This window comes from Pecten maximus, chromosome 6 (genome assembly GCF_902652985.1).
Source record: "Pecten maximus chromosome 6, xPecMax1.1, whole genome shotgun sequence".
Lineage (NCBI taxonomy): Eukaryota > Metazoa > Mollusca > Bivalvia > Pectinida > Pectinidae > Pecten > Pecten maximus.
The window spans coordinates 14,796,563-14,811,809 of record NC_047020.1 but is presented as its reverse complement, the minus strand read 5'-3'; the positions used below and the strand labels follow the sequence as shown (position 1 = coordinate 14,811,809).

The 15,247-nt window shown below is 37.0% G+C and overlaps 1 protein-coding gene across 1 annotated transcript in view; it reads left to right on the top strand.

Annotated features, from left to right (window-relative positions):
* The window catches only part of LOC117329058 (arginine--tRNA ligase, cytoplasmic-like), a 162,592-nt gene that overhangs the window by 18,159 nt on the left and 129,186 nt on the right, over positions 1–15,247 (top strand). Inside the window, exon 10 of the mRNA XM_033886756.1 lies at positions 13,677–13,786. Within this exon, the coding sequence (XP_033742647.1) occupies positions 13,677–13,786 (110 nt within the window). The remainder of the gene's footprint in view (positions 1–13,676; positions 13,787–15,247) is intronic.

Genomic DNA, 15,247 nt, shown 5'->3' with positions numbered 1-15,247 from the left:
CATGACGTCACGAGTGTCATTGGAATTCCATTCATAGTTCAATGATATTGAGAGTGATGTCGATCACGATCGCCATGACGCGGCGATGTTTCGTGGCTGGTAATTTTGAATTCACCGTGATTTTGGCAACTTCGTGTGTGAACCAGCCAACAGTGACTCTATACGAGTGTAACAGTTTTCGTATAGTGGATGTTTCTCAGGTCCTACGACTGGGTTCCGTGTGTCTGTGTAACTACATGTATATACACCCCGGTATGCATCATGACATTCACTGGGAGACACGAATGTACTAGTTTTTTCATATTTTCTACTAATTCTGAAATTTTCACCAATTTTACCATAAAAGATCTAATTTAACCCAACCCAGTCCATTTTTTCAGCAACGTATCTAATTATGAATTTTCATGGCTAATTTTCGACGGTCAAAGCTAGTTCTGTGAATCATATCCAATTTAACATGACCACCGTCTAATTCTATCGAGCTATCTAGAAATCATGAACTTTACACTATTTATTTCATGACTATCTAAAAGTTTCCCCGACAGTCTAGAAATGTCCGACAGGATCTATTTTGTTCTCCACTGACGCTAATTCTGCTCCTCGAATCTAGTATTGACGGAGCAATCCAGTTTTCGTGAAAATCGCCTAATATTAAACGTCATGACGAATATTGCGAGATTCGCCTCGGGCGGTTCTGTCGCGCGGCAATACCAGCACTGCCAGCCGTAGACTACTTTACCTGGACAGCAGCCATCCGTGACCATCGAGTCCCGCGGCTAGCCTCGACTTGGGAGCGCTCAGCCGTGAAGCGGTCCTACCATAATCACCTATACTTACGATGTCGGTACCGACTCAAATGATACAGACGATTCGTTCTTCCACAATTAACAATATTATCGGAAATAAATACACTACATATAACTAAATTTCATACGTCTAATTTAAAAATTCGTATAATGACAGGAAGGTGGTATAATATATATATAAAGGAGATTTTTGCAATGAAAGTATTGGAGACGAGTTCCTTCATCTATTTATGTTAAAGTGTACCCTGAACGAAAAACGATAATCAAATGTGTTATTCTTTGTAACCACCAAAGAAGAATGTCGAAAACCGCATCAAAATCGGTTGGCCGAGTGCCGAGATATCGCACATCGAAGTACGCGATTTGCACCTGTCGATCGACTGCTAATCAGCGTATCGGTCAGTCACGCTGATTTGGAACTCTTCAGTCTATGACGTCACAGGTTGAACAGAGTGACTGGTATGGTGGCCAGTAGCATAGAGGACAGTGTGAACAGTATCAGTACAAATATGTTCGAATACGATCTGGACATGAGATTTGAGGTTGTTGAATTTGGCGAATATTGCCGACGAGAAGTCGGAATCCAACAATATAAGTTTGAGTTAAAAAAAAAATAATAACATAGTGAAATTGACTCTGAAAATGACCGCTTGGTTTACACAGACTGGTGTAATAATCGGTCAATCACCAATAAATGTATATTAGTTATGTGTTTACCATTTCTTACTCGTTACCAAAGAAAGCAACACAGCATCAACAAATTAAACTAAAATAATGTGCCATTTCATTCGCAAATTAATATTCAAATAAACATACCAACAATACAACAGTTCTGGATACTCTGGTTTGTGAGAAAAGACGAACACACGTACAGTAAATTCAAGCGTTATATTCTATGCAAAACCCGCTTTAGTCATGAAGGACACTTAATTTAGAAAGTAATATATTATAATCATCATGATCTACAATATACTAAATCTCTCTCCCGTATGAATACCAGTGTTAAAGTCTACAACAAACTTCTACATATACAGATTTTATCCCTTATTTTACATGTCATGGTCTCAGGGATCAAGGACGATTAAATGCTTGAGAAAGACATAATTTATATACGATCGTTGTCAGTGAAATTATATAAAAGTGATTCGCAACAATTATAATATAATTGATACTTTCTGTACAGGTATAAAGCATAGGTACTTATTAAAACCATTATTTTAGCTCCGTTTTTAATGATAAAACACAAACAATTTATTTCATCGTGACTAATCATAATTAATACTAAAATTTATAAACTCGTAATGATTTTCGTGTATGATTTTTTTTCCCTCCAAATTTTATGTATTTTTTTGCTTTTATTTTTGTAATTGTGTCATTATTATGAAGTGATCGAGACCCTGGTGGTTTTGCTTTCAATTCGTGTCGCAAGTCATATCTTCACTTAAAAAAGGACTTTTAAAAGATGTATAAACATGTTCGGAGAATTACGAATTCTCAAGTTTGAATTGGTTAGTATACAGCTAAACAATTACCAGGTGTGAAATTACGGTCCACAAGCTCATCACACCTGGCACTGCACCACAGGTGTCCGTGATTTCTGGTGTTCTAATCAGCACACGCCGTGAGTTCACGCGTTTGGTTTCTGTGCACTTCAAAGGAGTTCCGAAAACATGGTTTTACAGGTTGTTTGTACATAAATTGAGCTTGAATTTTATTAAGGATTGCGTTTATACTATAGGGAATACATTTTGTTGAAATCAAACACATTATTTTTGGAATTCAGTGAGTTTCGTTTTCTATACAAACGAATAAAAAATCATATCTCAAACGTTTGTCTATAGAATAATTAACCTAAATTACCTCATTCATATATGTACCCATGATGTTGAAATTTACTCTATGAATCTTGTCTGGGAGTTACTGAGCTTTCATGGACACGTTTTATCAATTGCGGACAATTACCCAAAAATCACAAATAACGGTATAATTTCTGTTTTGGCTAATAAAAAAACCCCAAAATGATCAGCATTTATTTCACATCTTGAATGAATTGCATTTTAAACTTGTGTTACTAGAAGTATTATAACCGAAATCAATACTGGTACATGTGTATGTAACAAGCCTGTCATGCCCCCATAATAAAGGCTATATGATGTAAGTCATTATAAACGGCCGGTTATTCAAATGTCATACATGTTACAACGACCCGTTAAAATAAAAAAAATATGAATAAAATATTTTAATATAAATGTTATATACGACCTGTTATAATAGAAAATAGGTAAGATGATACACGCTGTATTTGGCCCGTTATAATAGAAAATTAGTAAGATGTTACATGTTGTGTATGGCTCGTTATGAGAGAAAATTAGTGAGATGCTACATGTTATATATGGCACCGTTTAAAAAGAAAGTTATATGTCCCTGGTTTCGGCTTTGGGCTTCAGGTGTGTTTTCGAGAAAAATCACAATTACTCGGAAATGGGTCGGCCGATTTTGATGCGGTTTTCTGCATTCTTGTTTATTAATCAATACCAATAACATATTAAAATGTAATTTTTCATTCAGGGTACACTTTAACATATTGAAATGAAAATTATTCGTTCAAAATGCATCCCACAGTATTACTGTATTAACCCAAGTATTCATAAAATGAGAGGTCTAATATCTATATGTCATACATGCAATTACTGAGGGTTTATGTCCCTGTTGTAAACCTATATTATATTACTTAGCAGGAGCTTGATTATCAAAAGGGGAACGATTAAGGAATGAGCATGAAAGGACAATGATAAGATGAAGGAGCGTGCAAACGTAGTTAGTTTGTTCTAGGCAGATATTATGTTATTGTGTGTAAATCAAAAATTTTTTTAGACATAAATTCATTTTTGTATAATTATCTGTATTCCTTTCACTTTCTCTCTTTAGTCTTCCTTTCTAATTTGTCAATCGTAAAATTAATGTAAATGTCCATTGTTTGTGTCACATTGTTGTAAAAATGTTTGGAGGAGGGGGCTTTAATAAGTTGTATAACTTCTGCCCAATCCTCATGCCTACATTTGAAGCAATAAAAATATGTTTTTAAAAAAAAAACACCTATATTTGCTTGTATATTTAGGTAAATTACATTTTTACTTTATACATGATTCCAACAAGGAATATGTAAGAAAACATATTTAAATATCTTGCATTTCTATAGCAAGTTTGCCTAAATTGTCTTATTATTTAGAAACAGAACTAATGGAATCCCTATGATGTCGCACACATCGCTCGGCGACTCTCATCAGGCAGAACGTTTATCATTTGTTGACCATTCAGTGTACAGTGGACCCGCGATAATCCGGACGCCGATAGTCCGGAAAACTCGCAGTCCGGACGGAAATGCACGGGAACGGATTTCCGTAACGTTATTTGTACTCACCAGTCAGGAAATTCGGATTCCTATTCTGGAAGCCCATTTTGGGAACGGAACGTACTTTTCATTAGTAAATTTCCCGCAATAATCCGGACGATTTTTTCACCACGAGGAGAAAAAATGTCGGAGCAAGTCACACGTGTCGACAGCTGTACACAGACTATTGCTTGACACTGTGCGTAGTCATAGTGACCGCTGCCAGGTCATAGCCCCGGGTGTTTACCTGTGTTACAAAGTGTAACTTTTGTTTTTATAACGGTACATTACTTTTTCTCTACGACCTTTTTAAACTTTACAGTATTAAAGGATTTTATAGTATAACCTGGTCTTGCTTTTATGAACTTGACGTACAATATCTATTATAGTTATTTTACAGACGGCAACTTTTATAGGAACACATATTGCTATTTCGTAATTAGCAAGAATTTACGCACAAACATACAGTACGTGATACCATAATTAATCAATCTCAAATACATGTAATAAATTTATGATCGGTAATTAACATCATGAACACTTGTATTGGGTAAACACGGATATCGGCTTTGTAACACCGTTACGTGAAACGACGACTCATTGAAAGATGCACGTTATTAATTACATACACATTTACGTATTAAGCAGTGATCACAAGAACTGGGTTGATTACACACAAATTAGTCAATAGTCGTATGATACTTAATTAAGCGTCACATTGTTAAGTTAATACGGGTTCAATAATTATCGGACTTCTTCGGTAGTTCTCGCTGGTGTAGCGTACTTTTAGATACATAGCTTGGGGTTTCTGGTACGTAAAAATCATAAAAAAAACATGGACTGATGGTAAGTTGTAAAATCCGGGTCTTTTATTTAAGGTATTTAACGTTTGTAATTTCTACTTGTTTGTGAACCTCCGGGACGTGACACATGTGTGGTGTTTGTAGGACACATATGCCCGCTATAAATAAAACAACTTTCACTTTACATGTTCTTTTAAAAACAAAGTTTATTTTTTACTTTCTACAAAAGAAATCAAAAATCATATCAGAAACATAAGTATATTTATTGTTAAAAAGTCTGACAATTAGACGTGTTTATGAAACGTCCCGGATTGTATGTAATCAAGGGAGATAACTCTTACACGACAATTTTTTTGACCTGGTAGACGAAATTCGGCAGTCCGGAAAACTCGTAATCCGGACGGTTTGGACTGGGAACGAAGGTGTTCGGATTATCGAGGGTCCACTGTACATCACAAGTTTGAATACAAACGTTTGATTCACGGTATCGGAGACATATGACATATCTGACGGTATTATAAAGATGAACGTGTTTTTGATAATATCAATATAATTGTGCATGTACATTTTTGTATGTGTATATGTATTTAGTGAAAATATTCTATTGTTCTGTGTAGGGGGGGGGGGGGGGGGGGGGGGGATCATATGTATAAATATGTGTAGGTTATTTTCGAATCCCATGAGATCCAAATTGTACATAATATGTACATGTATATATCTAACCCGTACTCCACTTTGTGTTTGTATTTCTGTTATATATACCAATACAGCTGACCCGCTAAATCTGGACGCCGATAGTCCGTAAAACTCACAATCCCGACGGAAATGTCGGGGAACGAATTTCCGTAACGTTATATTTGTACTCACAAGTCCGGAAGTTCTGATTCCGAATCCGGAGCTCCATATCGGAAACGAAATGTTAGTTAAGTAAAATTCCAGCAGTAATCCGGACGTTTTTCTCATCACATAGATAAAAAGTCTGAGTTGGTCACCCGTGTCGACGGGTGAACAGGTAGTAGATCGCGGTCGCTTGACACACAGAGTAGTCATAGCAACCGCTGCGAGATCTTAGCCCCCGGCATTAACCCGTACAATTTAGTTTTTGTAACGGTACCTTGGTTTTCTATACAGCGATCGAATCAATTAAAGGATTATAGACCGGTCTTTTTTTGTTTAAAATGTTTATTCAATTCAATCCTTACGACTTATAAGCATGCTGAAAATGACAGAATACAATTCTTTATCTTCACTATTTTTAAAATGCAATTTAACGAAAGATAGACAGCATCAATATACAATGTAATGACGATACAGATGTTATGACATTTCTGAGCGGTAATATCGAATGAATGAGTGGTGTGTGGAGTATACAATAGTGTAGTCATATTGCAAACATAGAAACTGATAAGAGTGAAAACAAAAACAGCTAATTCAGGCGATATCTAGAACGTGCTGTAAAACACAATTTCAAATTCTCTGATATCAATATATGTTATTCCGAAGTTAGCACGTACGAATCCATAAAGCTATATAGGATTATCACTGATCATATATAAGGAAAGAATATCTTTAATAACACGAAACGTTTTATCAAATTTCAAATTCTTTATTGACTTTAGGCCATACGGCCCATAAGTACATATTATAAACATATTATTATTATCAGGTGTTTCACAAATTGAATTAAAAACATCGGCTTGGAACGACGACGCTTTGCTGATAATACTACTGATAAACCGTAAGGTTTAAAGTAATAAATGAATTGAATTGAATTGAAAGATTTTATTATATAACACAGTTGTTTTCTTTATGTCAAACGTAAGACATGATAGTTCAACACATCTTTTTTTTTTTTTTTTACAAATCTTCTATTTCATGTTTGATTCATAATGACTATACTGGTCACACTATACACAACAAAATATGCACAGAGAAGTCGGTTTCAACATGTTACATGAAATGCATACAAATTATACCCTCGGCGTCATTATAAATGTATGGATAATAAAAAACAGTTCAATATTCAGTAAGAAACATCTATAGAATATCGGAGACACTATATAGGATTTATAGTTTAGTTGTTTTTCTATATCTCATCAGAGACTTGTATATCACAAGTCTCTAATCTCATCGATGTGATACATACAGTTTCAAATTTTCTTATTAGTAAGCTTGTATATATTAGAGCTCGGATAGTGTAACCCATTGCTAATTACAATATTCCTCTATATTTAACCAGGGACGTATATAGTGGATATATAGGTCTCTGATGCAGGCATCTGTTCCAAAGAAGATGTACTTAGAGGTTCGGCAAATAACAAAAATGTTGATACCCGACAATAAACGTAAAAGATAACGTTTGTACCTTCGAAGTCTTATATTGTAGGACTAATATACTTGTCTTGTTAAATACAGAACCAGCTTATAGTTCATCCCAAAAAGGGGGCGGGGATTTACCTGTGCTCTCGCCTAAGGTAGGAAGCCAACCAGCAGGTTCAATTTAGAAATGCCCCAGGCCTTGTAATCAACAACTGTCCAGGTGTCCTTGTGAAGTGGATGACAAGAGGTTTTCGATACAATATTCTTTCTTTTATTAATACAATACAATACAAAATATTTTATTAACGTGTCACGTGTCAATATTACAGATATATAAAATACAGTAGAAGTCATAAAAACTTTACAAGTTGCATTAAAATTATATTCACATCCAGACTTATGAGACACAATATAGTAAAAAGTTCTGTTAAATATAGGTAAAACAGGATCTTCTGCGATACATCAGATAGAGTGAAGAAGCTAAAATAGGCTGAAGATCATCACTTGTCATAAGATAATGAAATTGTTCATATGGGTTTAATTCTAAAAAGTTTGGACAATAATTGCTTGCTTCACTAAATAAAATTCGCCTAATATCTGAATAAAACTCACAGTCAATTAAAAAATGGCGCTCGTCTTCTACTTATCCTGACTGACATAAAATACATTTCCTCTCATGTAATGCTAAGGGAGGACGAGAATACCGGCCTGTCTCTATTTTCAATTTCAAATTACCACAACGGAACTTGGCTAACGTTTGCCTATGCTTAAAATTTACAACAGTATATATATATGATTCTGGGGTAAAAACAGATTTAAACGTACGGTAAGTACGCAACTTAATCGTTTATTGATACAAAATTTGCCTCAATTGAATGACAATAAATATGTAATAGTCGTATTGTGAATGTAATACTTTTATTTTTTCAGGTGTCTTATGATATTGATGTACATGCAGCACATTTAATGAAAATTTAACTGGAACAATCTGCAAAAAAAGTGAATGTATCGTATGTGATATCAGAAATATAGATATACATCATGTGATATACATAATGTATGTATCTTATCGTGTATGTATCGCATATTTATAGCTTGAACACTTAATTCGAGTTGGTACCGACACCGTATAGGTGATTATGGTAGGACCGCTTCACGGCTGAGCGCTCCCAAGTCGAGGCTAGCCGCGGGACTCGATGGTCACGGATGGCTGCTGTCCAGGTAAAGTAGTCTACGGCTGGCAGTGCTGGTATTGCCGCGTGACAGAACCGCCCGAGGCGAATCTCGCAATATTCGTCATGACGTTTAATATTAGGCGATTTTCACGAAAACTGGATTGCTCCGTCAATACTAGATTCGAGGAGCAGAATTAGCGTCAGTGGAGAACAAAATAGATCCTGTCGGACATTTCTAGACTGTCGGGGAAACTTTTAGATAGTCATGAAATAAATAGTGTAAAGTTCATGATTTCTAGATAGCTCGATAGAATTAGACGGTGGTCATGTTAAATTGGATATGATTCACAGAACTAGCTTTGACCGTCGAAAATTAGCCATGAAAATTCATAATTAGATACGATGCTGAAAAAATGGACTGGGTTGGGTTAAATTAGATCTTTTTTGGTAAAATTGGTGAAAATTTCAGAATTAGTAGAAAATATGAAAAAACTAGTACATTCGTGTCTCCCAGTGATTGCCAAAGACAATAAACGAGCAGATATATTCACATATATTTATTTACATGACAGGAAACAATACAAGGCCTACAAATACAATCTCAAACAACTCGCATACTACACTCATATATGGAACAAAACCCCCCCGACTAAGGCTACAAGTGTTTCCCTAATATGCCTATAGACGACGGACAAAGGGACATAACTGGACATAGACGACGGAGACATAGTATATATTGAAGTGTAGACGACGGTAATTTAGAAGAGACTAACTAAATGCCGTATCAGGTGATTCTCGGTCAGTTCCTATCTAAACTTCAGCCGGGAATCAGCAGATACTGCTGATAAATATAACCTAACTCCGAAACATAATTTTAGCGACCCAGGCCGAATAACAATTTAAGACTAGACTTACCGAAATACGTTGCGCCACGCAGGGTCTCAGTGTCTGACCAGTTCCGTGGTCCAAACTTCAGCCAGCACTGGCGAGAACCCCGCGAAACTGAATATATAGCCCAGTAGCCCCACCCCCAGTCTGTATTTTCCCGTGCTACATGCGTATATACGTAGCCAACTACCCGAACCGGCTAAGCTACACGTACCCTGTTACCAAATATAACTAGGGGAAAACCCCACGTCACCAACACTAGGTGGCGCTAGTTCCTACTTCCCAGCATGGCCGCCAAGCCGACTGAGCTATATATTCAGTTTCGCGGGGTTCTCGCCAGTGCTGGCTGAAGTTTGGACCACGGAACTGGTCAGACACTGAGACCCTGCGTGGCGCAACGTATTTCGGTAAGTCTAGTCTTAAATTGGTCACGGCACCAATGTAAAAGTTCAAGGAGTAGTAGTGTGCAGCCAGCCGGGATCGAACCCGCGACCCTCGGCTTACTGGTCCGCCGCTCTACCGACTGAGCTAAAGGGAAATTCCCCCTAGCCGGAAGCTAGAAGGCGACCATACAACTATGTACAGTATCTACAATTAAAACCCGGCCTGCTACACGAGTATTCGATCTTTTCTGTGACATAGGATTATATGTGTTTAACCGGTTGTCTTGATGGAATGACGAAGGTAGGTCAGTCGATAACGATGATCATATTGAAAGGCAAGGATGACAGTTAGTTTTCATGGTTACTCTACACAAATATAGACTCTGAGTTACAATTAAAATAACTATTTTTATATGAACATCGAGGGGTGTCATTTTTACCGAATGTTCGTTCATTTAAGAGCCAATTCCCAACTTTCAAATACACAGGTTACTGAGTAGGCCCAACAGTTACTGACAGTACAGTAGAGTAAACAAATTCCAGCCCCCCCCCCCCCCCCCCCCCCTGCTGACGCAAACGGAACCATTTCATAGGTTGTGATGTTTGACATTTTCTTTTTTATATTTTTTAGCTCACCTGCCCGAAGGGCAAGTGAGCTTATGCCATGGTGCGGCGTCCGTCGTCCGTCCGTCCGTCTGTCCGGCCAGCCGTCCGGCGTCAACTTTTTCATTTAAACAACTTCTTCTCAATAACCAAGAGGCCCAGGGACTTAATATTGGGCCTGTAGCATGCTGGGGTGAAGGGCTACAAAGTTTGTTCAAATAAATGGCCTTGACCTTCATTCAAGGTCACATGGATCAAATAGGCTATAATCTTCAAACAACTTCTTCTCAATAACCAAGAGGCCCAGGGACTTGATATTGGGCCTGTAGCATGCTGGGGTGAAGGGCTACAAAGTTTGTTCAAATAAATGACCTTGACCTTCATTCAAGGTCACATGGGTCAAATACGCTATAATCTTCAAATGACTTCTTCTCAATAACCAAGAGGCTCAGGGACTTGATATTGAGCATGTAGCATGCTGGGGTGAAGGGCTGCAAAGTTTGTTCAAATAAATGACCTTGACCTTCATTCAAGGTCACATGGATCAAATAGGCTATAATCTTCAAACAACTTCTTCTCAATAACCAAGAGGCCCAGGGACTTGATATTGGGCCTGTAGCATGCTGGGGTGAAGGGCTACAAAGTTTGTTCAAATAAATGACCTTGACCTTCATTCAAGGTCACATGGATCAAATAGGCTATAATCTTCAAACGACTTCTTCTCAATAACCATGAGGCCCAGGGACTTGATATTGGGCCTGTTGTTTGCTGTTGTGAAGGGCTACAAAGTTTGTTCAAATAAATGACCTTCACCTTCATTGAAGGTCACATGGGTCAAATAGGCTATAATCTTCAAACGACTTCTTCTCAATAACCATGAGGCCCAGGGACTTGATATTGGGCCTGTAGCTTGCTGGTGTGAAGGGCTACAAAGTTTGTTCAAATAAATGACCTTCACCTTCATTGAAGGTCACATGGGTCAAATAGGCTATAATCTTCAAACGACTTCTTCTCAATAACCAAGAGGCCCAGGGACTTGATATTGGGCCTGTAGCTTGCTGGGTTGAAGGGCTACAAAGTTTGTTCAAATAAATGACCTTGACCTTCATTCAAGGTCACATGGGTCAAATAGGCTATAATCTTCAAACGACTTCTTCTCAATAACCACTAGGCCCAGGGACTTGATATTGGGCCTGTAGCATGCTGGGGTGAAGGGCTACCAATTTTGTTCAAATAAATGACCTTGACCTACATTCAAGGTCACGGGTGAAATTTGCGATAGCCAAGAGCCTCCAAGACCTGATATTAGGCCAATAGAATGCTGGAATGAAGGACTAGAAAATGTTTAATATGAATAAAACTAGCTTACAATGCTATTTGAATAAAGAGGTAATCAACATAGTATCTTTAGAAATGACCTCATCAACTTCAAAGTTGCTGTAGAGCCAGGTGAGCGATACAGGCCCATTGGGCCTCTTGTTTATGTATGGCTTTTATTAGGTCACCTGAGACAAAGTCTCAAGTGACCTATTCTAATCCCCTTTTGTCCGTCGTCGTGCGTCGTGCGTCGTGCGTCCGTAAACAATTTACATTTTCGACTTCTTCTCCAAAACCCCTAAACCAAATTCCATGTAATTTGGCAGGAAGCTTCTATGGCTAAAGGTCAACCAAAATTGTAAATTATATGGTCCCCACCCCCCAGGGGCCTGAGGGGCGGGGCTAAAACGGGTCAAATTGACTAAAACTTCAAAAATCTTCTTCTCTACTCTCAGAAATGGTGGAATCAAACACTCTTCATAGATGGAAGGGTCTTAAGGTGCTTTACCAAAATTCTAAATTTCATGACCCAGGGGTCTCACGTTTGCCCCTGAGGAGGGGGTAAACTTTACTATAGTTTATATAGGGAAATCACATTTTTGACTTTTATTTGTTTGATTTGTATTGGAATTCATTCTAATTTGGTAAACATTGTCAGCATGGGATGACAGTTTGATGGCATGCACATGTTGGCCCTGACTGACCCCTAGGGGCTAATGGGCGGGGCTAAAATTTTACTATAGTTTATATAGGGAAATCATGTTTTTTTACATTTTACTATAGTTTATATAAGGAAATCATGTTTTTGAATGATTTGTTTGATTTCTATTGGAATTCATTCTAATTTGGTTAACATTATCAGCTTGGGATGAAAGTTTGATAATATGCACATGTTGGCCCTGACTGACCCCTAGGGGCTTATGGGCAGGGCCAAAAATGGTCAATTTAATTAACTGAAATATTTCAAATCTCAGGTGACCGTTAAGGCCCATGGGCCTCTTGTTTTACTTCCTGTCATTGCCAGGCGATTGTGTGTGTTTACATGTTTTTAATGACAAATGACAAATCTGTCAGGTTGGCAAGTCTGTACTGTACTGTAACTGTTACAACAGGCCTGTAAGCCTAGTCTACAGTAACAGAGTTATATGTTCGCTCAGATGAAATGTCTAATCGTTTAACCGTGTAGCCCTATGATTTACTGCTGATATGATATATATTTATCTAAGAATGTATGTATTTTTATAGTTAAGTCCAACGTTTCAAAACCAACACCGGCGATATTGTCGGATGTAAACACAAGCAGACGACGTTGTGACAGTTGTCCCCCTTGAACGCAGATTACTCCGCGCGCGTGAAATGCTATGTAAGATAGATTTATCTTACATAGCTATCTTACATGGGCCAACTCTATCCAACATGGCGAGATATGAGAGAAATATAATTCAGTTTATCCTATAGTGTACATATATGTATGGATGTATCTTGTAGCACCCTGATATTAGTGATAGGATTTAAAGGGGTACAAATAACACTTTTATATTAGTGTTTGGTTTAGGTGCATATAATGTGTATATTTGTAAATTATTGATTGGCAAAGGTGTATACATTATAGCACCATCACAAACAGTAAGTGTTATATCAACTCATGGGTATGAGATAGAACTGTTGAATTTACTCATTAATAAAAGATGGTGTAAAGTTATATCAACTTGTGAGTATCAGATAGAATTGTTGAATTTACTCATTAATAAAAGATTGTGTTCATGCAGTTATATTGACTTGTGGGTATGAGATAGAAATGTTGAATTCACTCATTAATAAAAGATTGTGTTCAGTTAATTATATTGACTTGTGGGTATGAGATAGAAATGTTGAATTCACTCATTAATAAAAGATTGTGTTAAGTTATATATTAACTCGTGAGTATGAGATAGAAATGATGAATTTTCTCATCGATAAAATATTGTGTAATGTTATACATTTTGTTATAGAACCTACATCTCCAGTCTATCTATGACGCTGGAGTGATGGCAGGCTGGTACGATCCTAAACAAGTTCGTGTGGAGCATGTTATGTTCGGTGTTGTCCTCGGAGAAGATAAGTAAGTAAAAGGCATGCTACTTTGATAATATTCGATTTGTTACTCCTTCATGAAGGCTCAGGTAGTTCAATTTGGCGCCGTCATTTGGACAAAAGGTGACTTTGTGGTGCATATTCTGTCCTTGAATTTTATTTTTCAGAGTCCCAGGGACTTAAGTTTCTAAGCTGTGAGTCCCATTCTGAAATCCAGGAGTCCCTTCTGATTCTATATATAGTTCTCTATTTAGTATATATGCAACTGTTTTGTACTTATGTATGGTTTGTGAAAGCTGAACAATCCCAGCTTTATTTGTATACACAGGATAAAAAACTAGATTAGTAATATATTTTTTTGGGAATCAGTTGTTTACTCACTCCCGTCCGACCGAAAGTTCTTGAGAGAAGAAGTTTAAAACAAGTATGATGTTATATGTAAATTTAGACATTTAAAGTTGTGTTACATATTGTCAATTTCATTATTTATTGCCAAACATTATCTCATTCACGTAAGAATCAGTTATGATTATTTAAATCGCTGTATCATCACTTCAAAAAAAGGCAGAAAAAAATCTACTTCCGTGATGCATTAATGCATCATCAGGGCTTAAAGGGTTAAAAACAATGGCATCCATGGTTAGTACACACGATGAAAAGTGTTTAGAATTTGGGGTCAGTGTTAGAATTTAGGGTCAATGCTGGAATTTGGGGTTAGTTCTGGAATTTGGGGGTCAGTGTTGGAATTTGGGGAACGTTAGTGCTGGAATTTGGGGTTAGTGCTGGAATTTGGGGGTCAGTATTTGAATTGGGCGTCAGTGTTTGAATTTGGGGTCAGTGTTTGAATTTGGGGTCAGTGTTTGAATTTGGGGTCAGTGTTGGAATTTGGGGTCAGTGCTGGAATTTGGGGTTAGTGCTGGAATTTGGGGTTAGTGCTGGAATTTGGGGTTAGTGCTGGATAAGTGTTAAAATTTTGGATCAGTGCTGGAAAAGTACTGCAATTTATACTTTCTTACTTTAAATATGTCTCTGTTTTATAATTACTTAACAATTGAATATTAACCATGAGAAAAGAGATCGAAACATAATCCTGCCTTTTTTTGTTGAAAACTATAAACTGATTCTGGGACACTTAAAATTTAATTAGCAACAGTTTGTGAAGATAATTAGTAATAGAATGTTTATCGTGATATTCTTTGTTACTTTAATCATGTTAAAGATAGAAATATTACTTTAATTCCTTACATCTTTTGCTCCTGGAAAATTGAGAAAAGTGCTTGAAAAGTGCTCTGAATTTTGGTATGAAAAATCTGTATGAACCATGGTATCCTATATATAATGTAACATCAAACTCTGCCACTGAAGCTGATCAGATTATGGTGGTTGTTGATGAAGGTTAAAAATAACATATGAACACATTTTAGAGGAAATACCTGTGTAAATCTAACTATGTCATACAGTGAACAGGTAGCTATAGGTGAATACCTAA